This window comes from Anopheles arabiensis, chromosome 3 (assembly GCF_016920715.1).
Source record: "Anopheles arabiensis isolate DONGOLA chromosome 3, AaraD3, whole genome shotgun sequence".
Lineage (NCBI taxonomy): Eukaryota > Metazoa > Arthropoda > Insecta > Diptera > Culicidae > Anopheles > Anopheles arabiensis.
Genome location: NC_053518.1, coordinates 92023964 through 92050508, shown reverse-complemented (window position 1 = coordinate 92050508; position 26545 = coordinate 92023964). Strand labels below are relative to the sequence as shown.

The window sequence follows — 26545 nt, the reverse complement described above, 5'->3', positions numbered from 1 at the left end:
CAAAAAAACAAGAACAAAACAGAAACGTAAGGTATTTATTAACTTATGAAGTTTTATTGTGTTTGTTTTCCAAGCAGAAAGATAAGCGTTTTCCATTCCGATAAAGTCTGTGCGTGTGTGTCTTTTGTTTTTGGTTTTCGTTCGTGTTTTAAATAGTTTCGAATACCGCGCGCTGTGTCTGTTTTTTAAGGTTATCGAAGAAGAAATTCCGACGACGAAGCCCTTTGTTTTCGATAGTGTTTAGGCGTAAGCATACGAAAGAGACATAGAGAGACAGAGAGAAGATAAGGAAACGGTCTTAATTATTAGTAAAATAATGACTACCGGATACGAGCCCGTCCCTGCATGTATATGTATATATGTGTGTGTGTATTTTTATATAAATATTCTCTCTGGTGTAGAATTGTGTTTTTAGTGCGTTTGCCTTTAGGAAGTATACATCCGAACAAAAGCAGCTTACATGGTGGCTTGGAGGAGCAGGAGAGAGTCATCTAAAGTCCTTTGGCGAAGGTGCTGATGATTAACTTAATTATAAACCCTTTTTTCAACCACAAAAGCATCTGCATTTGATAAATTATGTGTGTTTTATTTTGCGAACATGTTTTTTTGGGGTGCATTTTCGAACAACTCTACAACTAAAGATCAGTTCAAATGGCTAGTAAGAACAGACGAACTACGGAACGGAACACCAATTTGCTCCGTTTTCTAAAATCCCAACCAAACAAAATCCCACCAACGATCATACTTTAAAGAAAGGTTTTTTACGATGGTTTTTGATAGGAAGAGCGATCGGTGGACCCCTCTCAGCACTCACGGTGGCATTAGTTTTCACCACTGCCCTGGCTGTTGTCTGGTGGTCCACGGCGTCCACCACCCTGGCCGCCACCTTGTTTACCGCCCTGTCCACCCTGTCCCTGGCCACCACCGCCACCACCACCCTGGGCAGAACGGCGCATTCGCAAGCCTTCCATCGCGCTCAGCACATCGTCGAGCGGTTTGATCATCTCAATCCCGTCTACATTGTCGATGCGTGTCAGTGTGTCCTGCGGCTTCTTATGCTCAGCGGATGCGTAGTGCTAGAAGTAATGGAAATTTTTATGTTCTTTAACACGTAAATAAACAATCCGAACACCAGGATAAAAAGTACTTAAAACACTATATTACAATAACGATGTACAACGCAATAAAACTTTACATACAAAAAACCTATACGCCCGCTAGTCCCTAATGCTCGCGCTCGCACCTCTTATCGCGGATGGCCTGCAGTGAAGTGTATGTCAACGGTCACCCCGAGGTCGTCGTCCCGACCTCGGTCCTCGGAAGGATCGCGATGGCTGCGCCCTTTAGCTGCACGTGGTTGTTGACAGCTCTAGCGTCTGAAAACCGTCGCACGTAGCGAGCGGCCCAGAGCACAATGTTGCGCAACTTTGATTCCGTCCACAACATCTCCCCCTGTTAATATAGCTGGTACTGGTCCAACCAACGTGAGGGTCTTATATTTCTAGAAGACCTACGTGGTACTTGTACCAGCTGTTCTTCTTCCTTGTGGTCATCTAGTTCATCTGTTGGAGACTCTTCAGGTGATGTAGGTGAACAGGAAGTGTAGACTGAACCCGAATTGGACGATGACGATGGCGAGGACGCAGACGATGTGATAGCAGACTCAGGCGGTATTGTAGACGATGGTGGAGTCGACGATGACGATGGTGACAAACAACTCGGTGATGGAAGACACGTTGTTGGAGCCAATGATAACGATAACGGTGGCGCCTGAACAGGTGATGGAGTGCACTGATCGTCAAGCAACGGTGGTGGCTCGTGCATTACATTCCATGAATCCAGAAATACATCCAGAGCTAAGGGTTTCGAAGAGCGGCTCTGCTGATGCTGCTGATTTCCGTTACGCCTACGCATTTGATTTACATGCCTTCGAAGTGTACGTTGATCACCGGTTACAACTTCATACATAACGTTGCCACATCTTCCGGTTATGACTGCTGGCTCCCATTTCCAAATGTTTCTGCTGTATGTCTTGACGTACACTAAATCTCCGCAGGACAACTCTCTCACCTTCTCAGGTACACTGTGTTTAAATGGATTTAAGGTAGGACGAAGCAGATCCAAAGTTGTTTGCATTTTACGACCTAACATGAGCTCAGCTGGTGATTTCTTTTCTTCTGTGGACGGATTTGGAGTCGATCGATATGTTTGTAAAAATATGTCCAATGCCTCCGCAAGTGATGTATCTTCTGCACTAATCTTTTTCATCGATCTCTTGAACGTGTCTACAAACCTCTCAGCCTGGCCATTTGACTGAGGATGAAATGGTGCTGTTCTCAGATGTTCTATGCCATTGTGAGCGCAAAAATCAGCAAAAATCTCGCTAGTAAACTGCGTGTCATTGTCACTTACAAGCGTGACTGGATTTCCAAAACGTGAAAATATTCCTCGTAGAATTGCTATAGTCGCCGATGCCGTATTGCTTGATGTTTTTACAATCTCTGGCCATTTTGAGTATGCATCCACGACAATTAAAAAATAGTCCCCTTCCAGAGGGCCAGCGTAATCGATATGCACACGCTGCCATGGTGATGAAGGTTTAGGCCAAGGAATAGGAGTTGAATGAGCAGGTGACTTTGAAACAGCTTAACACCTCTCACAAGAGGCTACGCATTCGCTTATGTCTTTATCGATGGATGGCCAATATACGTAGCTACGAGCTAACGATTTCATTCTTTGAATGCCAGGATGGCCACGATGGAACTGTCGGAGGCATCGTTCCTGAAGGCTGTTTGGAATTATGACTCTCTCGCCAAATAATAAACACTCATCCACTGCTGATAACGCTTCCCTTCTTGCATAAAAACTTGCTAATTCTCCTGTATAAATAGTATTATGTGGCCAACCGTTTTGTGTAAAATGTAGTACCTTTGATAAAATTGAATCTTTTCCCGTTTGTTTGGCTACTTCCGTAAAATTGATTGGTAGGGATGAGATGTTGCTGATGACTACTGATTTTACATCCTTCTCTAGCTCCAAATTGGCGATTATATAGTCTTCATCTGGCTTGCTGTGCTCGCTTATCAATCTTGATAGGATGTCGGCATTTCCAAATTTCTCCGTGGTTACATATTCGATTTCAAAATCGTACATTAAAAGCGTAAGGGCAAAACGCTGTAACCTGTTTGCAGTGTAAACAGGAATACCTTTCTTGTTTCCAAATATTCTTAGCAGAGGCCTGTGATCTGTCTGAAGACGGAAATGCCGACCAAATATCATCTTATGAAATTTGGTCACTGCGAAAATGATAGCTAGCCCTTCCCGGTCGATTTGACTGTATCTTTGCTCGGCTTTTGTAAGAGATCGTGATGCATGTTGTACAACCTTCATACTGCCATCAGAAAATTTGTGACTTAGAGTTGCTCCCAGACCAACGGAAGACGCATCAGCTGATACCACTATCTCAAGTCGCGGATCATAATGGGTTAATAATAGGTTTGAAGACAATACTGATTTGAAATTTTCAAAAACTTTCTGGCATTCTGCAGTCCACGCAAATTCTCTCCCTTCTTTTAGTAGTGCATCCAGTGGGTACCGCAAATTTCGTAGATTTGGAATAAAGCGCCCATAATAATTGATTGCTCCGAGGAATGACCTTACTTCACTGACATCTGATGGTGCTGGCAAATTGGTTATAGCTTTAACTTTTTCCGGATCTGGTCTGATGCCTTGATTATCGATTATGTGCCCTAGATACCGTATTTGCTTCTCATTAAAAAAACATTTTTCTACGCGAATTGTGAAACCATAATCTTGAATTCTAGCGAGCGTTTCATTTAAAATATCATCATGTTCTTTCTGATTCCTACCTCCGATAATGATATCATCCATGTAACTGGAAACTCCCCGCAATCCAATGAGCATTTTGTCCATCAACTGTTGAAAAGCCGCAGGAGCTACCTTGATGCCCGGTGGTAGTCGGTTGTAGGAGTAAAGCCCTTTATGCGTGTTGATGGTTAGAAACTTCCGACTCTGCTCAGCAATTTCGACCTGAAGGAAAGCATCCGATAAATCTATTTGTGTAAAATGAGTGCAATTACCTAGCCTGGCGAAAATATCTGCTGGTAGTGGAAGCGGGTACTCCTGGGGGTGCAAGGCTCCATTGAGACCGGTCGAGTAATCTCCGCAGATCCTTATCTGACCGTTTGCTTTCCGCACGACGACAATTGGTGCGGCCCAGTCAGAGAAATCGACCGGTGTGATGACTCCTAGCTTCTCCAGCCGGTCCAGTTCCTTGTCGACTGCATCCAGCATAGCGTACGCAACTGGACGTTTAGGGCAGAAAACTGGACGACACTTTTCTTTCAGCTGCAGAGTAACGTTTCCCTTTGTACATAGGCCCATGCCCTCTCCAAACAGCTTGGGATAACGTAGTCGTAGCTCCTTATTCGTTGATGATTGAATGGCGTTGCATATCTGGTCAACAGGCACTGACCATAAGGAAAAAGCCTCGATTAGGTCGGTTCCCAACAGCTTCAAGTCCGCTTGCGAAACATAAACCGTCTCGACACGCTGCTCTTCTTTGATGGTGATGTTGGCACTGAATTCGCCGATTATATGCAACACTGCTCCCGATGCTGTTTTGGCATCGACTGTTGGCGGGGAAAGGGGGGGGTGCTCCGATTAGTTTCCAGGTATTTTTGCCAATGACTGATATGTCAGAAGCGGTGTCGAGCTGTAGCCGGAGGTGAATGCCATTGATGCTGAGAGGTACATACTTCCTTCTCTCCTGAACGCTGTGCACATTGACTGAGACCGTTCTAGTATTTGCTTGCTGACGATTGAAATTCGCTTGGTTATAGTTCCGACGATAATTGTTGTACGTTTTGCAAAATCCTTCTTTGTGGCCTATTCTTCCACAATCGGTACATTTGTGAGTACGGTACGTACAGTCTCGAGACCAGTGTAGTCCTCCACATAGCCAGCACGATCTGCTAGGGGGTTTCGAATCGTATGGCAGGTTGCTTCGATAATGCTGGAACTGTGTTTCCTTATGCTTCACTGCATAGACTTGTTCGGTGTTCTCTCTTTCGATCATTGCGCTGTCGTGTCTTAAGTTGATAATGCGTTGACATTCGGTTGTAATATGCTCCAGGGTGGTTTCAGGACGTTCCTCGATCCGCACTAACAGTCTTTGACGAATTTCCACATCCTTATCATCTTTCAACCCGCAAACAAATACAAGGCATTTAAGCTGTTCCTCCGTCAACTTGCCTAACTCAAAGTTGACTACACCCCGGTTGACGCGACATGCGTACGCTAGATAATCTTCCGTCTTCCCCTTCACCGTATTTAAGCATTTGAACCGTCGATGTAACAGGGACTCCTTAGTTCCGAACAAATCTGTCAGCTTTGCGACCGTCTCTGGTAATGAAAAATCTCGTGAGAACTTTGGCAAGATAAAATTTACATACCGGTCATGTTCAAGAGTTCCTAGCTTGCGCATGAGAAGGCGCACTTTTGCTTCGTCGCTCAACCGGGCAGCATCTCTTTCGAACAGGTCCTCATAGCGGTTGTACCATGCGGCAAATGTCGTTCCAGCCTCAGCATCGTATTTAAATTCTTTAATGTGGCTGCACAACGAATCCAAGATTTGTTCCGGTGTTGTGGATGAACTTTGGCCTGACCCTTGCTGCTGCATTAACTGCGCCAAAATGTTCTGCTGCTGCGCCATTTGTTGCTGCATTAATTTCAAGATCTGCATCATCGACGAACTATCCATCGACACCGATGGCGGCGTTTGTAATGGAGGTTGCTGCACTGATGGTTCTCCAGAACCATTTTGTAGCTGGTGCGTCGGTTGCACATTAAAACCCGCACTAGAGCGCCTTTCTTCATCACCACTGGTATTCATTTTATAAATTATTTGCAGAGAGAGAGAAAAAAAATTGTCCTCGACAGGAAAAAAAATAAAACCGAACTGTACACGAACTTTTCAATCAAGCTACTGAGCTTAGCTATCCTACTACACACGTTCTGATGATCCTTTTTATATACTTTTTTTTCTTTTACACTCACTGAATAGGTTTTTTTTTAATTATTAAACAATTTCACTGCACTGCACGTTTTTTTCAGTTAGAGAAGGAGCAGTTTTTTTTCTTTTTTTTTACAACGCAGGTTCTACACACTGATGAGGAAAATACTTCTCGTCGCCACTTTTATGTTCTTTAACACGTAAATAAACAATCCGAACACCAGGATAAAAAGTACTTAAAACACTATATTACAATAACGATGTACAACGCAATAAAACTTTACATACAAAAAACCTATACGCCCGCTAGTCCCTAATGCTCGCGCTCGCACCTCTTATCGCGGATGGCCTGCAGTGAAGTGTATGTCAACGGTCACCCCGAGGTCGTCGTCCCGACCTCGGTCCTCGGAAGGATCGCGATGGCTGCGCCCTTTAGCTGCACGTGGTTGTTGACAGCTCTAGCGTCTGAAAACCGTCGCACGTAGCGAGCGGCCCAGAGCACAATGTTGCGCAACTTTGATTCCGTCCACAACAGAAATGATTTTAAATTTAAACATTTTACGTTTTTTTTACCAAACTCAACTCACCACCAGCACCACCATCGCTAGTAGAAAAATCGCTCCAATTGCTTTGTTCATGTTGTTTCGCTCCGTTCGCCTGTGTGTTAACGTACCGTGATCACTGTCAGTGGGTAGCTGCTTGCTCGAAGCCACTATGAAGGAGCCTTTTATAGTACAGCACACAGAAGATCGGTATCAGAAACACCGGCACCTGTGACAAATGCCCCTTTTCCGGCAGAGCAGTTTGTCTGATCGTTTCATTGTAAAGCTCACCTCGCAGCGACTGCAAAATTATTAACAGGAAATGCAAAACCGTGATGATGCACACTAATGTGATGTCACGTTGGGCGGGAAAAGAGATCAGATACGGCCGCAATCGGTGTGATATTCGGTGTGGCATGTGCGCATTACCGGTTCGCGCGGCACGCATCGCCACAAGGGCGACGGCGGTGTGACTCATTAACACCTTAATTAGTACATTTAAGAAAGCTTATATTTTACCTATAAACTACAACAATGTTACACCGTTTTAGAAACGTTTGCAATGATTGGTTTGGGGCGCGCTTTGAACAATACTTTGCTCCGTACGACGGCACGCACCCGGTACTCGACCTTCGGCACCACCTTGTGTTCGATCGCAACGGTCGAGTCGAGTACGGTGCGGTTCGAGGTGACCGATTGGGCCGTCGAGTCCAGCTCATGCTCGCTGCCTTGCGTCATCGGCAGCTGGCTGACGTCCAGCATCAATTCATCGCCCTCATCATCGTCATCCCGGCGGTTTAGATCGCACTTTTCGACCACCAGCAGTGGTTTGTCGATTTTCTGCATCCTTCCTTGCAGTATATGATGGCCAATGATAAGAATCTGAAGTAGGAGAAAGGCCTATTTTTAGTTATTTATCTTGGGAATTCTCGTTGAGGAGGGTTAACATACCGGTTGGCCGTATTTGTTGTAGAGAAGATCGCCTATGAACTGTCCAGACATGATGCGATCGCCCCGGACGTCCAGATCACCTTGCAGCTCCACGATGCTCCACTCTTCCAGCGTGCTGTTGGGTTCTCCATTTTTGGTAGGACTAATAAAAAGGAATCAGAATATTTACAATAAAGTACAATATAAATAAACTAAATAATAAAATAATATAAAAAAGCAACAAGTCTTTTTAAGTAAATCAATTTGATAGACCACATTCCAATCCATTTTTATTGAGAACTGCATCTTAATGAACTACACACAAACACGCCCTAATCCTAGCAGCGGAACTTCTTAAACAGTGGATGCTGATGGGCCGATTTCTTCCGCTCGTAATAGATCGCATCATCCGCACCGGCCATCGAGCTAAGCCCGCCGGTACGCTTCGATCCACCAGGTCGTGGCACGCCCGTCCCATCGCCCGGCATACGCTCATCCTCACAGTCCATATCGGTTGCGGACAGCACCTGCTGCAGCAGCTGGCCCTGCTCTTCGCGCGTCTTGTAGAACAGATCCGGATCGCTCTCCATGCCGGCCAGATGCGTGATCACCTTGTAGCTGTAGCCCTGGTTCACCAGGAACCGCTGGCGCTTGCGCGAATATCCCATCTCGAGCGTGTCCTGTGACACGAGCGTATAGAAAAACGCGTTGTACTCTTCCGCGATAGCGCCTTTCTTCGCACGCAAGATACGACCCAAACGCTGCGCCTCCTGACGACGCGATCCACCGTGCGAGGAGATCTGAATCAGTACGTTCGCTTCCGGCAAATCGAAGCTCGTATCAGCCACCTTCGACACGAAGATTGTGTTCACTTTCGGGTTGAATTTGAAATTCTGCAGGATCTGAATACGCTCGTTCTGTGACGTCGGCCCATAGATGTACGGTTTGTTCATCTTGATCGCGTAATGCTTCAGCGCAAACACGTTGTCGCTGAAGACGATCGTTTTGTCGCCACGCTTTTCGTGGTAGCGTATCAAGTACTGGCAAGCCCGAAACTTGGCCGGATTCATTACGTAGAGCAGCATTTTTTTCGACGTCTTCGCGATGAGATACTCGCGGTAGAACTCGGGCGCCATCGGGCACCATACCTCAGCGCACTGGACCCGGGCAATGTAGCCACGCTTCTGCAGCTCCAACCAGTTCGCTTCGTACAGCTTCGGACCGATCAGGAAGTTTAGGTCGGCAATTTTGTCGTCCTCTCGCAGCAGTGTTGCGGTCAGCCCGAGCTTACAGTGCGACTGTACGATGGTCAGCACACGGCGGAACATTTTCGCCGGGATCGTGTGCACCTCGTCCAGCACCATGATGCCCCACTCCTGCTCCTGCAGCCAGCGCATCGTCTGTTCCGCCTCCCAGGAACGCTTCTGGGTGTGCGTTATCATGGAGTAGGTCGTCACGAGAATGCCACAACCCATCGGTTTATCCTTCGCCTCGGACGTGAACCGACAGATCATACTGTCGTCCGCCGTGGACCACATCTTGAACTGTTGCTTCCACTGCTCCACCGACACGCCGCTGTTGCAGAGCACGAGGGCACGCTTGCGCACCGTACAGCAGGCCGTTACGCCGACCAGCGATTTGCCGGCACCGCAGGGCAACACAATCACCCCGGATCGGGCCCGCCCGTTGCCAAACATTTTGCGCAAACTTTTCTCCTGGTAGGGGCGCAGCACGGCGGCCGGCTTCAGGTCGATGTTGATGTCGGCGTTGATCGTATCGTTGCGGAAATCGTACTCCGCCAGCAGCGGGAACTCGATCTCAATACAGCGCTTCTGCAGCACTTCAATCTTTTCCTGGTTCACCTCGAACGAAACTGTGTTGAGGTTTGCTTCCTCCTCTTCCTCTTCGTTGTCCATCTTGTCGTAAAAGTTGGTGATATCTTCCGGTACGGCCGCTTCCTCGGTGACCGTTTCACCACCTTCCGCGAGTTTTTCTATAAAAGGCAAACAAGGTTAATGAATCATCAACTCCTTGCTCACTTTCCCCCAATTTCACCTACCACCCGTCTCCGTTGTTGTTGCGCCGGGGGCGGGCAGTGTGGTTTGTCCGGGAGCTAGCTTCGTCTGTCCGAACGCCGTTATTCCTTTCCCCTTCTCCAGTGTTTGCTTTATGAACCCATCGCCCCCTTCCTCCTCAGTGCGGCGCAACCGGCACGACTGTATGACCGGGTCTTTCAGCAGCTTCTGCAGCACTTCCGGATGTGGACTCTCCACAAAGTACTTGTTGTGCTTCAGCACCAGCTTCACCTTACCGTACGACAGTGTACAGAGCCGGATGAACTCCACGATGCCTTCCGGAATGGTTGTTTTGCTGAGCCGCTTCAAGTACTCGACAATGTCGTGCGTCTGCAGACCGACTGACACGGCCGCGTACAGACTGTACGCGGTCAGCTTGTACTCGTGTATGTGTTCCGGGCTGAAAGATGCAAACACAGTCATTATTTCAATATTAAACATACTCCCTTCCACTCCTTCTTCCCCGTATCCTACCGACAAACAGGTTCCGAGATGGCAATCAGGAAGTCGTGCGCGTGCTTGTACACCGGCGAGAACGACTCCAGGAAGATGTGCCCGTTCGGCGCAACCCACAGCGGCCGGGACTCGTTGTCCGGCTTCAGCTCCATCTGCGACCGATAGTCCTTCGCCCCGTACTCATCCTCCTGGATCGCATCGTCATTCTTTTCCGCATTCTTCGTGGCCGCATCCGGGACGAAGTCACTCTCGCCCAGGTTGCTGTCGTCGTCGTCCGCAAACGCGGCGTACGCTTCATCTTCCGTCCGTCGCTTTTTGTTCCACTTGTTCTCCACGAACCCGCTGGCACTGCCCGATCCGGAACCACTTTTATCCTTTTTGGAGGACTTTTTCGGAGGACCCATCGTGGCAAGGCGATGCGAATGCACAAGAGCGGCTCTCCCGTTTGCCCGTTCGTCAACAAACACGACCGACTTTTTGACAGCACAGTTTGACAGCTACGGCAGGGCGAAGGTTTTTGTTTCCTTTCGCTCCAGCCGCTTGTTTTATGGAAACAGGAATAAATCGGCGGTTTTACTTACTTTCTTATGTAAATCGGCATTTCCGGCTACACTCCCCACACTACTTTATCGTTTAATTGCACTGAATCCCAGGAATTTGAACACAAACACAAACAATTCACCCTCACTTTCCGCGAAACAAACTGGAAACGCGTTTTGGCGCGCACCGTTTCTGTGAGCAGCTTCGCCCCATTTGCCCGCAGAGGGCGCTCGCGGCGCAACGGCTTTTTGACATTCCAACGGGCGGCCGCGCGGTGACAGTTCGGCTGCCATCCATCATCGCACCATTCGCCAAAAAGGAAACCCCCGCGGAGGAGACAAAACGCATTTTGGTCGCTCGTTCCGTTCGTCCTGTTGTAGTTTTCGCGAATTCGCCAGCGCGTGTATAGTGTGTGTGTTTGTGTGTGCGTACGGAAGGAAGGAACAAGAACACGGCCGGTGCCGGAAAAGCTGCGTCGCTCGACGTTTTCATCTACCCCTCTTTCCCGCGCGCTATCGTTTATTCGGTGATTTCGTTTCGTGCGTGTGCGTTTTATTGTTTCTTCTACGGTACGTCTGGATTGTTTACGCCTTTGTCGTGTGGGTCGTTTTTTTTGGTCAGTCATTTCCCTTGAGGCTACTGTTGCCGCACACACACATACGTACGTACATTCACATTGCATTCTGGCTCGGCGTGTGGGGACATTTTCTTCTTGTTCTCGCCTCGTGAGTGAGTGTGTGGTGCGGTCGATTGTTCCTTGAAAAGGTTCCTTCGCTTGCCTCTGTCGAAGCCGCCCTGTGCCTTCTGCGTGTGTGTGTTTTGCGTGCAAATACGTGACTGTGTATGTGTGTGTGTGTGGCGGTGCAAGCAAATCGCGATTGTTCCGTGCCGTGCGGCTGCTTCGATTGGTTTCCCCTTCCCTTAGAGGGGGGTGTCCCGTTGTTATCACCGTGTTTCGTTCGCTTGTTGGAAGAAGAGTCTGTAGTGGCAGTGGAGGTATTGGTGGTGGTGGTGTGGTAAAGTGTGAATGCGACAACAAGGTGAATTGCATTGTTTTCTGCTGCAACTGCATTTTATCTCTTGTCGAAGTCCAGTGAGGTGGGGTGGGGGTGACACATTTATCTGAAAAAAATATTTGTTGCCGCACGTGCAAAGGTGTGTGCGTGTGTGCCCTGTGTGTCTGCAGCTGTGCTTTACTTTCAAAGCTCTTCCAAGTGTGACTCATCCAGAGTGCATTATTGCAAATTGTACAATTAGGTGAAAATTGAAGGAAAACAGTCGCAAGCTATGTTCGTTTGTTGAGAAAAGGAGGAGAAAGCTGGAGGAATCCGCAGCACGAGTGACGAGGTTCCCCACTGAACATTCCGGATCTTTCTTATCGCACCGGTTTTGCTGCCGGATTACCTTTAAGAGCATGGAGAAGCAGGCGGTGGCCGGAAAGCCGATGAATCAACACTTACACACACATACACACAGCCAACCGCCAGACGATGTGCCGAGGCGCAGAACCAATAAAGCATGAAACTGCCCCTATAGACCGGACCGACCGGAGAAGCGATGGAAAACTAACGAAAAGCGGCGACGGGCGGCGTTGAGAGGAAACACATTTATGTACACACCCGACTCCCCACCCCCTGCCGGTGGGGTGAGCCATCCAGAGGAAAATGAGGAACGACAGAAAAGGCCAAAGTGGCCACCCAGGCACCCGCGCCCGAAAAACAACCAAAATTGGCTCTTCGAGAAAATGATTTTAGCGAACACAACGCACAAGGCGTGCTGATGGCGCTTCTCGTTCCCTCCTTCTTCCCTCATCCTACAGAGTGTTTCGGACCGCTCTTCCGCTTTCCATCCGAATGCGTTTTGTTCCAAAAACACGCTGTGTGTGTGGGGGGAAGGGGCGAGTACTCTAATGTGTGTGGTACATGCTTTTTTCGGCTCAGTTTTTGGCTGGCCCACCATACACACATACACACATCATCCCTGCCTCCCCCTTTTACGACCGAGCTCCACTAAAGAAGCATCATTATCCTAAAATTAGATTCGGACGTGCCGGGGTTTTCTGTCTTACTCTGGATACAGACCCAACCCTCCCTGCTGCTCCCCACCTCTAGAGAATTCCATCATGGTCAACGTTTTCTGACCTTCTCGCCAACCTGTCGGGAAAGCAACACCACCCAGCACAACCTAAAGGGAAGATTTTCACACCTTCCATTTTTTTGGCAACGAGAGCAGCAAAGTGTACTTAGTGTGGTTGCATCCATTGTCAATTGACGGTGACGGGAAGCAGAAGAGGAGAGTGTAAAAGGTGTTTGTTGCCATCGCAACATTCGCTTGTCCTCTGACCGGCCAACACAGATACGGCCGGCGGCGACGGGTTCAGTATGTTTATGAGAAGGGAGGAAATTATTTACAAGAAAATGTCTGTCGGTATTTTCGCTCCGTTCTACCAAACGCCCGCTAATCGTTGCTTCGTGCTTTTTAAGGTTCGAAGAAAGGAAAATATGGCATTCATTTCCCGGGAAAAAAAGATCCCATAAACACTCATGCTTGGGGAACTCTATCGAACGAAAGGAAAACCGCAACACATCAAAGCATGCACGGACGGAAGGCTACAGCATGATTATTATGCATCCCGGAGCGATGACTGCGTGCACATTCCGGCGTGCACCGTGTGCGTATATGGATGTATGGGATCATGATCGGCCAACCAACCCATCCGGAACAGTTTCTTCGTGCATGCATGCGTGCATTAAAATTTCGTTCGCACGGCGCGCATCGACCGCGATGACTAATCGCGAAAGCATCTCTGCTGCCCCATGTGTCTGCCTATCTGCGCAACAATATGCGTGAAGCTGTTGCGTTATTATTTTTTTATTACTGTTTTGCTATTTTCGTTTTAGCCAGCATGTCTTTTTGTTGCACTGTGATACACGAACACGGTGGACGCTCTTGGACTTTACGCCTTGCGATTTATGCAATGAACCGGCGGAAGAAACACCTAATGAAAACAAAAAAGAGGGTCCCTGTACACTCACACACATGTAAATGATTCACTTCTGCTCAACCGCACAGGGTAAATCATCCACAACAGAAGCCTCCTCCCACCCGGGCGTGCTGGGTGGGTTGCCTTTTTAAGAGAGCCTAACACCCAAAAGCGAGGAACCGGGGAGGTGCGAGTGGAATGAAGTGAAGGTCTCAGTGTCTGGCGGCGGCGGCGGCACATCCATCATCACCGCTTTCGTGCGCTGAAACCAAGCGGCCACGGCAGCTGAATCGGATCAATTTTATTGATTACTTTTAATATGGTCGGAGTGTTGTCATTTCGCATCGGCCTTTTCCCCCCGATGTGCTTGTGGCGATGCAGCAAAGACAGAAAAAAGACAAGAATTGCAATATTCTGAAGTAACGCGTGCGTTCATTTGCGTTCGCTTATTCGCAGCGGAATGAAATGTGCGCAATGCTTGTCCATTTGCATCGAACAATAAAATACGTGCGTGGAGAAATAATAAAATATAGCTCATAGCTCTTCTCTGTGCTATGTGGTGCATGATGCGGTGGGTTTTCTGTGGACGAAAGTTCTTATCGCGGTCGTTTTGTGACGTTGTTTGGTGGGCTGTGGTCAGATAAATTTGTCGCCCACCGAATGTCATGCTCATGCCGAATCAACTTCCTTCAAAAAATAATTCATTTTGGTTGGTTGAAGAAGTTTCCATAGGGGAAGAGGGAACACAGACACGCACATACACACACCCTTTTGGGTTGGTTTTTATCATTTTCTGTGTTAAACTGCGCTGTGATAAGAAACAACGCGCGATATGAAATCGATGTGAGCTGGGTGTGTGTGTGTGTGTATTGTGGTTTGTAATGAGCAACGCGATGGATTACTAATAGTATATACATTTACTAATCGCCAAGAAGAAAAAAAAATCTCGATTTGATACACGTTGGTTCATGATATACACGTTTGCTGAAACCTTTTTGACTTCTTCACGCTACCACATCAACGACACCGAAACATTGTACCGATTCAGTCAACAGTAATTTAATCACACCCATTTCTCTCTGTTCTACAGTTACTTTAACGAGTTCAGCAAACAGTGTTTACTGCTTACCGTAAGCAATGTCGACCGAAAAGGAAATGAATCCCGCGGAGGTGGAGCAGGAGGAACACGACAGCAACTATCAGCCACCGCCGCAGAAAACGATCGAGGAAATTATGGCCGCCGATGCGGAGGACGAAAGCTTGCGAAAGTACAAGGAGGCACTGCTCGGCGAGGCACAGGCGGAAAAGATTATCTTTGGTGCGTTGATAACGATGTTTTGGCATAAGGTAGACCGTTTTACTAACGTTTATTTTTACTATTCTTTCAGATGAATCCGATCCGCGGAAGGTGATCGTGAAAAAGCTTGCCCTGCTGGTGGCCGATCGTGATCCGATGGAGCTCGATTTGACTGGCGATTTAACGAAGCTGAAAAAGAATGTACGTCCCTTTGTCGTGCAATAAGTTTTGCCAAATATTTTCTAACATTCTCAACGTTATTTCCATTGTAGGTGTTCGTTATTAAGGAAGGCATTCAGTACAAAATTCGTATCGATTTCGTAGTGCAGCGGGAGATTGTGCACGGTTTGAAGTATGTACAGAAAACCTACCGAATGGGCGTCCCAGGTAAGAGCGCGGAGTTCGCTTTCAAGCTTTTTAACACACAACAATCCATATCGTGTGTTGTATGTACAGGTGTAATTGAATTGCCTTTTGCCCTGGTTGTGTCATGTTTAAAAGGACGAAACATGAACGCCACTTTTTCATTTATTTGTTCATTTTCATATATATTTTCATTGCCATTTGCTCCCTTTCCAATATCGTTTTCCTCGTTTCATTTCGACCAAGATGGTAATGTGTGATTTGATTGATTCGTTTTATTTATTCCTCTTCACCGTCTATACTCGTTCGGGATGTGTGTGTGTGGCTTGAACAAACCTTTTCGCGTTAAAGCCATCCATGGTAAGAACTAGTAGAGGGAGTAAAAGTTCGTACTAAAACGCTCACTATAGGAAAGAGCACAAGTTCAATTAGTGATGTGCCGATGTGTTATTAGTGTGCACATTTTTGGCACTTTTAGCGTATTTCTAATTCGAGTGTTGTTAGTGTTAGAATTAATACACGTTTTGCACTCTCAAACAGAGTGAACATGACACTTAGTGAATATCAAATGCGATTACTTTTAGATGAACAGTGATCGAGTTATTTCGTTTCGATCTCCCAATCCTTCCAGACTTTCCTTCCCTATCCTTGTTGCTATTACGCTTTCCCTACCAACAAATGCTTTGCTTTCCGTGTTAGTTTTACCTATATGCGATCCTATGTCCTGTTTCGATTCTTCCCCGACTGTTACAATAATCTTGTTTTCCCTCCCCCCGATTCAGTCGATAAAATGGTCCAGATGGTTGGTTCCTATCCACCAAAGAAGGAAATCCAGAGCTACACCACCCCGTTCGAGGAGGCCCCGTCCGGCATGATGGCCCGCGGTACCTACTCCGTCACCTCCCTCTTCACCGACGACGACAAGAACGAGCACCTGAAGTGGGACTGGAGTTTTGAGATTAAAAAAGACTGGCAGTAAAATGCAAACCACCTCCCTCCACCCGTAACTCTTCTACTGTACCAGGACACTGCTCTGCCCTTACCCGGTTCAGAAAAAACCCCTCCCCGCAACAGACGTGCGTGTTGAGTTGAAAGTAGAGTAGAGAGAGCGAGAGAGAGCGTGTGTTTGTGTGAAGAAACATTATTATTAGTGTGGATAAAGAGGTACGAAACAGAACAAAAAAACGGGAATATTGGCATGCTTATATCAGTGTGTGGCTAGCGTCAGGTATGTGTGTGTATTAAGAAGAGGGGGTCGGATTCTGATAAGCAGGAGGGTGTAGGGAGCCAGAAAAGATGAAAAAGTGGAAGCAAAGCAAATGAGCACATTCATTCAAGGAAAAGTGTGGTGAAGAAGGGCAAAAGAGGAAATCCAGTGTGCCACACAGACAGGTCGGAGGATTGTTTTTGCAGGTTTATTTCCCCCCTTCTTTCTTTGTTTTAATAAAGGCGACGCTCAATCCGCGGGCGTAAGAAGAATTTATTACAAGAGATAGTAGCAGTAGTAGTAACTAGCATGCAGACGTTATAGCTAGCCGGGGCAGAAATAAAGGTTCCTCCTAAGGTAGAACAATACAAAACAAAAACAAAAAACAAAAACAAACCAAGTAAAGCATGAGAAATGAGACTACAAAAAACGCTGACAGTTCAGAGCAATAAGTGTGAAAGTAAAAATCAGCCGAAAGGAGGAAACAAGCGCTAAATCGCTTTAAACAAAAAAAAAAAACAACAAAATCAACGTTGCATTTTGTCTGTATTATCGCTCCTTTCTTTTCCCTCTCCCCCCATCTCCACCTTTTGTGTGATTGTGATGGTGGTGTTTACTTCAGTATTTGCCATTCAATCAGCATTCAGGCATAAACAAGAAGCTTGCTCTCCTGTTTTTTTTTTCTTATTTTGCACATTGTGTAGAGTAGAGAATATGCTGTGCAAAAAGCTCCAATTTATGCTTATTCCATTTTGTTTCTAAAAACTATCCAGCCTTTTGAATTGAAGCGATTATTGCCGTTTAGCGACGTGTGCTAAAACATGTGTGCATTTTTATTATTTGCATTTTTTGAACTATTGAGTTGCGAAATTCATCAACACTTTCACCGCAATACATGAAAGTGCAATTATACAGCGAGAATGCCCTTTTATTAGTGTGGCGAGTTCTCCTTTCCTTTTTTGCTTCGAGTCCGTTTTTTAGTGTGAATTGAAGCGATGAAGGTGCGCGATTTTAGCGCACCAAACGATCTGAGTCTGCGGAGGAGAGAAAGGGCTCAGGTTGTGGGAGCGTAACGTAATGGATTTGCAGCGCATAAATCACTGCTATGTTTCACTAGCCATTGGGCTCCGCGCACTTGTGTGTGTGAGTGTAGTGCATTGTATTTGAATAGCGTAAGACGACAGGACAGGGCAAGAGAGAATACTATACAATTCTTACATATTAGCCATTTCAATCAATTCGCATCTCTTTCGCTAGTGTTTCCGGGGAAGATGTAAGGATGTGTGTGTGCGTTCTCTTTTAGTGAACAAATCGTAAAATATGCGCCTTTCAAACGAGTGAATCCCCCTTGCCCGCTCTTGGTTTATCTCTTTAGAGCTAATAGAAGTCGGAGTTCTTAGAGCACGATTTTTAGGGTTTAAAGAAGTAAGCGAAAGAGGCATCGGGTTCACGCTATAAATGTCCTTTCGCGGATTAAGCAGGCAGAGAAACAGATCGACGGAAAGAAGTGGCATTTCAAGGTGTTAAAGAAAGCAATACATTTGTGGTGCTGGACGGTGTGTGTAAGAATAGTAATGCAGTTTCCCCAATTCAAACAGTCACTTCCACCCTGTATCTAGAACCGAGCGATCCCAAAATAGGATGCCTCCGCTAATGCTACTGCAAACGCTGTGTGTTTTTAAATTGTCTGAATTGCACTTAATGATTAGACGCGATGTACAGAGGAGCGAGAGAGCACTAAGACACAGCTTTTTCGATGACAAAAATCAATAAAAATCGCTTCAAAGCAAAAGAAAAGGTGCTGCAAAATGACCTTAACACCATCACCATCCCCCCACTCAAAAATCACACGCGTGCATGAATGCCAAAAAAGAAACAGTATCCTTACAGTAAAACACAAGCGAACGCCATCCTTTCCCCTTTCTTACACATGTGCTAGTTTGCTTACAGAAAAGTGGAAAAAGGAAACCAACTACCAACTACAGTGGAAAAGTGTGATTATAAATCATATATGAGACACATGCGCGCGCGTGTGTGTGTGTGGGCAAGTAGCAAGTGGTGTAAACATGAAGAAATGTATAAAATAAGCAAAAAGATAATAATGAGGTTGGTGGGCGCGCCATTTTGATAATCCTCCCCTACCCACCCCCAACGCGTGTACTGTAAAATCATACCGAAAAATCCACACAAAACTGCGCTCAATTTGTTTTTTTGGATTGTGTAAAAGATAAACAAAAGAATTACCCAATAATAAAAAGCAAACAAACATAAACACACACACATACATACTCATACGGATTTGTGTTGTGACTTGACTGCGTTGGAAAGTAGTAGTGACCAAATATGACCAAAGTTAGTAATAAAAGGGCAAAAAAAAACATTCAGCGGTGCTTTCGCCCGCTTTCTCCCGCTCGGAGGATTTCATCGCCCCATCCATCACTGTCAGCATCAAGTTATGTGACTATCGGTCGGCTAGAAAGGGGGGACGTTATCCGAGGATCGAAACATGTAGAGGGGGGAGAAGTCCATTTGGTAACATTGTAACCGAAGCCCAACGGCTTCTTGGTGTCCCAATTCCATACATTTGTGCCATTTGTGGCTGGATGCCGAGGGGGAAAAGATGGAGTAGAATCATAAATTTCCCACTAATTTCTTGTGTACCTTACCTTGGCAAGCAGTACAGAGCCGGGACGGGAAAGTAAGCGCGCGATACAGATTTTAGCATAATCAGTTAACAGGTGAAAAGGTTAATTACCTCGCGCGCCAGTGTGGCGCCCGTTTTTTGCGATTAAATCTAACGAATTTCGGAATGATATTTTGGCTCGTTTTTCCGAAGTTACGACTTTAACACTGTTACAGCTTTATTGGATAACATTTGAGCGCGACAACTCATGCATATTAGTATGTGTGTGTATGTGGCCACAAACACACACACACAGTTACGAGAAGCTACGAGAAATAGTTTAATAATATTGCACCGTTTTTTTTTCAAATGTTTCTTGTGTGATAAGAGCGGGACTACATGCGATCTATATCTCTGCAAGCAAATTACTCTTTATCTCAATTGAGTTGAGTGTGTGTGTAACGAGATTTTTACCATTTTCCTTGTGTGGGTGTAGATAACATCCAAATGTGTAGCTACCAAGAAAGAGAGAGAGTAAGTGTGGTGCCTACATACATACGTATGTGTTATGGTTTTTCAACCACGTTTTTCAACTTTTTAAATAAATAATCACACACCCCTTCGATCTCTACTCCTCCTCCCTCAGCTCTCTACTTCTCCTGGTTGATCTTGATAAAGTTAATCAGCCCGTTGGTAGACGAATCGTGCGTAGTGGTTTGGTTCGGGTCGGCCAGATCGACCTCGATCGCCTTCGCCAGCTGCTTGCCGAGCTCGACGCCCCACTGGTCGAACGAGTTCACGTCCCAGATGACGCCCTGCGTGAAGATCTTGTGCTCGTACATCGCGATCAGTGCGCCCAGCACGAACGGTGTCACCTTCTTCACCAGGATCGAGTTCGTTGGCCGGTTGCCGGTGAACACCTTGTGCGGGAGCAGCTTCTCGAGCGCCTCGCCCGCCAATCCCGCCTTCTCCAGTTCGGCCTGCGCCGTGGCGGCCGTCTTGCCCATCATGAGTGCCTCCGTCTGGGCGAGATAGTTGGCGAGCAGGATAGTGTGCATAGCGCCGTCCTCGACCGGGTTGTGCGTTTGCACCGGGGCGATGAAATCGCACGGAATGAGTCGAGTGCCCTGTGGGAGAAGGAGGAAGGAAAGTAATGTAAAAGAGAAGTTATTGTTGTGTTCAAAGAGTGATATTGATCCATCGACGGAGTGCGGCGCGGTCAATGGCCCGTTGGTGGGTAATGGGCGAAACACGATTTAATAGCCAGTGACCGATTCGGACATTAGTAGCGCAGGAGAGGTGTTTTGTGAATGTGTATACAGAGCGATCAATTTCGCAGAAAATTACCATAAACATAAACACCATCGCGCTCTCGCTATCGCGCGATATCGCCGAGGCCATCAACGAGAACCGTTTGTTCGGGTTTGTGGTTCCCCTTCTACGGGCTTTAAGGTCATGCGGTCTGAGCTATATATCGGTACGACCAATCGTCCGGTATTCAAATCACACCGGGGTCGGGATAATTCAATCCTCATCCCACAAAAGGCGCCAGGCATTTTACCTCCTTCCCTTTTCCAGTGTATCGGGGGAGTTGGAGGGGAGTTACCTCATATCGGCGGTGGGCAATCGATGCTGTTAAAGTTACAGTGAGCGAGCTGGGACATTTTAGTGTTTGAGTTACTCTTTTGCGTCGCATTTTCTCCTCCTCCTCGTCGTTCAAAGTGCCGAATGTGGAACTCTGTAATTGCCCGGTGGCATGTGCTGTGGCTCTTAGTAATACGCGTCGAACCACCAGCGTCTTGACAAGAAGGAGAAGTATTCCCCTTTACAGCAAATGAGCACAATCCTTTTAAATCCTTCAAACACATTTTAAGTACATTTTAGCGCACTCCATCCGGGTCACATGGAACATGAAGTTGTGTCCTACTGGAAGAAGCTAATGTGCGTTTTAAGATTTGTTTCGTTCTGAAGGGTATCCTACCACCATTGGGTACATTTATATGTTAAATTATTACATCGGGCGTAATTAGGTCATATCGCCACTTGTTTAGGTCCAGAAAAGACCCTAAAACCATGAATCCTGAAATCCTTGGCCTACATTCGGTACGGGAATTGTTTTTCCTTGCGTACACGGTACAAGAATGATCGTCGAAGTCCGGTCAAGAACAGATTTGTGGATTACAAATCAATGAGTTTAATCTTGGGTGCTATTTTTTAAGGAAATGTATAATTTCCTGTTGTGTCGGCTTGATTGGAAGCAGTTCCAGAAGAAAGCTAGGCACTAGGCACGTCATAAAATGGAGACTTTATCACACAGTCCCAAACATTCTATCAAGTCTTAGTGGCTGCGTGATAGACCTTCAGATTGAGCTGATTGCATGTCCTGATATTTATAAGTAAATTTAGTAGTCTGATTTGGTAATGAATTCTCATTTGCGTTCATTTTTCATTACTTTTCTTCACAATTCTCACGACTTGAATAATATATTCTGTAGTATTTATTATTAATGACTGCAATATTTTGGCTCGGAACACTTACATGCTTTTCGTTAATAGCACTCATGTGGAGCGTGTCAATATTACTTAAGTGCGTGATAATAATGACACTTTATCATAATAAAAATGGGTTGATTTGTGCGCTTGGTTGGGAACATGTTCTTTCACTTGAATTGTGTGCCCCAATTTTCTTCCACCCATGGATAGGGTCATTTTTACAACACGACCCTGATTAATAGAGATCGAGCTACTATCAAGCTGACTTTCTTCACGGGTTGCCCTCAAACCCTAACCTGAAAATCGTCACATGAAACCCCCGTATCATGCTTTCCCCATCGACGCGGGGACACGTCAAACAAACCTAATTGCAGCGTTAGATTCGAGCAGCTTATCACAGCACGCGACTAACAACATGCCGCTGGATCGAAAGCAATCTTCGCTTCGTCACCGGAAGGAAGGAAACGATAAATTACGCGCACAGCGCAGCGGTTGGAAAAGGTTGAGAAAATTAGCACTGAAAAATATGTGTTCACAGTGTAACGCGGGGGAGAGCTCTTTTTCTGCGGCTGAAAGTGGAGCAATCTGTTGCGTTTTACTACTGCTGCGGCCGGCCGAACAGACGAACGAACCGTTAATGGTTACGACTCAATTTGAGAGTTCGTTTTTCATGGCGGGCCGTTTACACACTTGCTACAAGAATTCCTAAGCTTTTTCTGGGAATTGGTTCATTATCCTTTTGACCGTCTGGCGGTCAACAGATTTCGATCTGACGACAGCACGTATCCACAAAGGCGAATTAAGAGGGTGATGAATTTCACTCATTAAATCAAATTTCGTATCGTGTAACTGCCAACCCACTCATCAATCATCGTTCGTGGATGGGATTTCTAATGCTAAAACAACCCCGGAAACGTTTACAGGTCAATCTAGATGTGTTATTGTGCTTGGTAGTGTTATTCGAAGTGTGCAACACAACCCATAGGAGGGCGATAACACGTGATGCACTACTTATCAATTCAATTATTTGTAGTGCACGACACCGCTCGTAATCGTTTGCGGAAAAAAGATAAAGAGCGTCCAGTTGAAGTGGAAAAAGGGCACTTGAGAAGCTAACAGAAACTTACCTGATGAATCAGCTGATAGAACGCATGCTGACCGTTCGTGCCCGGTTCGCCCCAAACGATCGGCCCGGTGGCAAAGTCAACGGTTTCGCCCGCCTTCGTGACACCTTTGCCGTTGCTCTCCATGTCGCCCTGCTGGAAGTAGGCGGCAAAGCGGTGCATATACTGATCGTACGGCAGCAGTGCGTGCGTTTCGGCACCGTAAAAGTTGGAGTACCAGATGCCCATCAGCGCCAAGATGACTGGAGCCTAAATTTATATGGGAGATTTAAAAGAAGAATAAGCCATAAGTTATACGCTCTTCTCCCTCTCCCACACCCGTTTACGTACATTCTCATTGAGCGGTGCCGTCATGAAGTGATTGTCCATGTAGTGGGCACCCTCGAGCAGCTTCTCGAAGTTGTCGAACCCGATCGCGAGCGAAATCGACAGCCCGATGGCGGACCAGAGCGAGTAGCGTCCACCGACCCAGTCCCAGAACTCGAACATGTTCTTCGTGTCGATGCCGAACGCGGCCACCTTCTCCTTGTTGGTGGACAGCGCGACGAAATGCTTCGCCACCTGCTCCTTCTCCGAGCAGCGCTCCAGGAACCAGCGCTTGGCCGCGGTCGCGTTCGTGATCGTTTCCTGCGTGGTGAACGTTTTCGACGCAATGATGAACAGCGTCGTCTCCGGGTCGAGCTTCTTCAACGTCTCCGCAATGTGCGTACCGTCCACGTTCGAGACAAAGTGCGACCGGATGCCCTGGTTGTACGGTTTCAGCGCTTCCGTCACCATGAGCGGCCCCAGATCGGACCCACCGATGCCAATGTTCACCACATCGCTGATCTTCTTGTTCGTGTAGCCGCGCCACACTCCGTTGTGGATCTGCTCGGTGAACTCCTTCATGTGCGCCAGCACCGCATTCACCTCCGGCATCACGTCCTTCCCGTCGACCAGGATCGGTTTGTTCGACCGGTTGCGCAGTGCCACGTGCAGCACGGCCCGGTTCTCCGTCACGTTGATGCGCTCACCGTTGAACATGTCGTTGCGCATCTTGACTACATCGCGCGATTCCGCCAGCTCGAGCAGCAGATTCCACGCATCGTCCGTCACGCGGTTCTTCGAGTAGTCGAGCAGGATGTCACCATCGGCCGGGGTCGTTAGCTTCAAGCTGTGAGGGGGTAAGTGTGACGAGAGAAATGAAGGTATAAATTACATCTCGATTCATTTATTGGAGCACCCCCGTGTGTTTGTTGTACCGGAGCGGGGTGAACGTGCCCTCCACATCGTGTTATGTCACGTGCTGCGTGGCAAACAAGTTCACCCGCTCTCGTATAAACCTCCCACCCAACCTCCCTTCACTTTACGTTAAGCCACTCTATTTATGATGGGGTTTTTAAAACGGCATTGTACCTTTTGCAAAGGTTAGGTAATGACAAACGAGAAGAGAGAGCAAGAGCGAATTATATCGATCTTCTGTCTCTAAAATGGTTCAAACAACACAAGACGAAAAACAACTGAATCGCTCAAACATTGACCTAAATACTACGATAACAATTCGATTGATTGAGGAAAAGTATTGAACCTATGGCTTAGTTATTGTGCATAGAGGTAATAAAAGTGTTTCAAAAGATGGTAAAACATAGGCGTGATGAAGTCATCTCTGTTCTAATAATAAATTTGATTTTTTGTACTATAAATTGAATCAATTCATGCTGACACAAAAACGCACTAGAATTACTATAAAGTTTAACATAATAATCTGTAATAAGAAACTCTTATATTCAAGGAAACAGCTCCTAGTATTGTGAGGTATTCGTAAATTACAAAATTAGCAAAACTACTCTAACCCAAGGGTCGAGATAAAGTCCGGTCATTGGAGCTAAATCTCTTTGGCTCTTGGGACCATTTTACCGGGAAGTACTTAAATGTAAAACGCTAGAACGTTCAGAAAATATCTACACTGTAGTGGGTAAACCTTGCTAATATCTTGCTTTAGGCTGGGTACAAAAGTTACTCAATGTTGGGGGTAAATATTATAAGCATTAACATCGAAAAACAACCAACACTTTTACTTTTTCGAAAAAGTAACCCGCATAATTTATGAATTCCCTCAATTCCGTCCCTTTATTTGAACCGATTGCCAACCCCTGAACTCTATTGGATTAGCCGATCGTATTAGATTTTATCGCTTTGCTCATTTCAGTTGATATAGGTAGGTTAAAAATTCATATTGTGAAGGAAATCTAACTAGATTTTGCATAAGTGTTGCACAAATATTAGCAAACAAATTAAAATCTCACTCAGACTGCAGAAACAGAACTTGTACAAACGCAAACAAACGAATAAAATTGCATCAGAACTGACCAAGAAAAATGCTATAAATATGCTAATTGAATTAACGGCTAAATTTGGCAAAATTCAATGTTTAAATAAGATTCTAATAGTAATCAAAAACAAAACCTCTTCAAAAGAACCTGAATCACTGATAACAATTGAACTCACTTCGCGACGTTGCAAAAATTCTTATCTTTGCTTCGCAGGAAAAGGTTGCCGAAATGGGCCGAAACGGGCTTCTAACGAGCCATCCATTCTCGTTGCACCTTTCGTGGAAAAGGAAATGGCGAACTCATTATCCTTACGTCATGTTCCGTTCATAATCTTGCAGCCGGCCCGCGACGTAACATAAGCACCAAATTACATCAAATGTAAGGAGGTGTGCAATTTGAAACAAAACTGTGGAACCAAGAAGAGCAACAGATTGTAACAAATTGTGCGCTCTAGGGGTGTTTGGTTCGGTGCAAAACGCCACCGCACCCCGTTTCCTTTCACTCCGATCAGGCACTGGCACTTCTTGCTGTTCGGTTTCGGTCGACATTATGGGGGGGCCTCCGGCTTGCGTCGTTTGACCGCCGTTTCGTTAGAGATCGCGGAGGTCAAGCGTGGCCCGACATGATCGCAAAGAACCGCCATCATCGTACGGACTGTTTCGTTCGCTCTGCCTTTTGTGTATTAGAACGATAGTGCAAAAAAGGTGTAAAATCACAAACGAACTTACTGGAACTTATCGAAACGGATATCATCCTCGTCGAACAGCTTCTTGATGTTAATCGAGGCACCGTTCGCGTTGTAATACTCCTTGATCTGCTGGTACACCGAATCTTTCGACAGTAGCACTCGGCCCGACATTTTCGCTGCACCTTTCACTTTCCACGGGAATGAAGTTGAACACCACTAAAAGTAAACACACAGGCACACACACACACGGGGAGGGGGGTAAAAATGCATAAACTGCTAATTAATTGCTGATAACACCGAACTAGCCGGGGGCAAAAAGAGCTAGCTTTGGAAGAAGGAACGCTCGCGCGCGCGGCGGACAGAAAAACAGGTATTCGGTTCGCACTGTACTACCGGAGGGCTCAACGGTCACGGTTTGTCTGACCACAGGGCTCGCAAAGGACACCGTTCTGACCTCGCAAGCAAAGGGGCAGCCAATGGAGAGACCTCCGAGTGTGTTGCAAACGGCGCTGGCTGGATTCGTGCGTTCGTGATCGCCACAGAAACACTCACCTTCTTGCTGCTTCTTCGTTCGGCGTTGCGGGCTCAATGTCAAATGAAAAACATTCGCTCTCGTACTCCCGAAGCCGGCTTGAGTTTGGATCGCGTCACGCAGCACGGCCCCGTACATGCGTGGATGCGTGGTTTTGTACCGAACGGGGGCAGGATTTCAATCCGGCTTGAAAGTATCATCGAATGACAATCGGGTGTTTTGTTGTTCTCTCGCTCGTACAGTAGAGCCGCGGGAGGTTGGATGTTGTTTATCTTTCCATTATCTTTGAAATAAGCAAGGTTTTGTTCTCAACTTTGCATATTTATAGTGTTGCAATTGATGGTAT

At 46.4% G+C, this 26545-nt stretch overlaps 6 protein-coding genes across 10 annotated transcripts; 1 reads left to right on the top strand and 5 right to left on the bottom strand.

The window, feature by feature from the left end:
• Positions 1–511: 511 nt before the first annotated feature.
• On the bottom strand, positions 512–10801 carry LOC120902097 (chromosome transmission fidelity protein 8 homolog). Its single transcript, XM_040310602.1, has 4 exons — positions 10619–10801; positions 7528–7669; positions 6622–7458; positions 512–1076 (listed from the first exon to the last, which is right to left on the bottom strand). Exons 1-3 carry the CDS (start codon positions 10636–10638, stop codon positions 7114–7116), a joined length of 507 nt encoding a protein of 168 aa, XP_040166536.1. The 5' UTR covers positions 10639–10801; the 3' UTR covers positions 512–1076; positions 6622–7113.
• On the bottom strand, positions 3960–4425 carry LOC120902092 (uncharacterized protein K02A2.6-like). The gene is made up of 2 exons (XM_040310590.1): positions 4101–4425; positions 3960–4050 (listed from the first exon to the last, which is right to left on the bottom strand). The coding sequence occupies exons 1-2, from the start codon at positions 4402–4404 to the stop codon at positions 4037–4039; spliced, it is 318 nt and encodes a 105-aa protein (XP_040166524.1). The 5' UTR covers positions 4405–4425; the 3' UTR covers positions 3960–4036.
• Positions 4684–5914, bottom strand: LOC120901245. The gene is made up of 2 exons (XM_040308946.1): positions 5190–5914; positions 4684–4735 (listed from the first exon to the last, which is right to left on the bottom strand). Exons 1-2 carry the CDS (start codon positions 5912–5914, stop codon positions 4684–4686), a joined length of 777 nt encoding a protein of 258 aa, XP_040164880.1.
• Positions 7762–10523, bottom strand: LOC120902090 (general transcription and DNA repair factor IIH helicase subunit XPB). Its single transcript, XM_040310587.1, has 3 exons — positions 10056–10523; positions 9566–9981; positions 7762–9499 (listed from the first exon to the last, which is right to left on the bottom strand). The coding sequence occupies exons 1-3, from the start codon at positions 10439–10441 to the stop codon at positions 7845–7847; spliced, it is 2457 nt and encodes an 818-aa protein (XP_040166521.1). The 5' UTR covers positions 10442–10523; the 3' UTR covers positions 7762–7844.
• A 64-nt stretch (positions 10802–10865) lies between the features above and the next one.
• Positions 10866–18711, top strand: LOC120902096 (rho GDP-dissociation inhibitor 1). 3 transcript variants are annotated; one of them, XM_040310598.1, is made up of 6 exons: positions 10866–11146; positions 14651–14878; positions 14949–15058; positions 15130–15244; positions 15572–15580; positions 16003–18711. In XM_040310598.1, the coding sequence occupies exons 2-6, from the start codon at positions 14698–14700 to the stop codon at positions 16197–16199; spliced, it is 612 nt and encodes a 203-aa protein (XP_040166532.1). In that variant the 5' UTR covers positions 10866–11146; positions 14651–14697; the 3' UTR covers positions 16200–18711. The 3 variants fall into 3 exon arrangements, with proteins under 3 accessions (XP_040166532.1, XP_040166535.1, XP_040166533.1); XM_040310599.1 differs by lacking the exon at positions 10866–11146 and adding an exon at positions 11423–11617; XM_040310601.1 differs by lacking the exon at positions 15572–15580 and having other exon boundaries at positions 10869–11146.
• Positions 18712–19263: 552 nt separating this feature from the next.
• On the bottom strand, positions 19264–26356 carry LOC120902093 (glucose-6-phosphate isomerase). 3 transcript variants are annotated; one of them, XM_040310591.1, is made up of 5 exons: positions 26220–26356; positions 25708–25883; positions 22998–23820; positions 22671–22916; positions 19264–20177 (listed from the first exon to the last, which is right to left on the bottom strand). In XM_040310591.1, exons 2-5 carry the CDS (start codon positions 25836–25838, stop codon positions 19701–19703), a joined length of 1677 nt encoding a protein of 558 aa, XP_040166525.1. In that variant the 5' UTR covers positions 25839–25883; positions 26220–26356; the 3' UTR covers positions 19264–19700. The 3 variants fall into 3 exon arrangements, with proteins under 3 accessions (XP_040166525.1, XP_040166526.1, XP_040166527.1); XM_040310592.1 differs by lacking the exon at positions 26220–26356 and adding an exon at positions 26061–26213; XM_040310593.1 differs by lacking the exon at positions 26220–26356 and adding an exon at positions 26122–26190.
• Between the last annotated feature and the right edge of the window lie 189 nt (positions 26357–26545).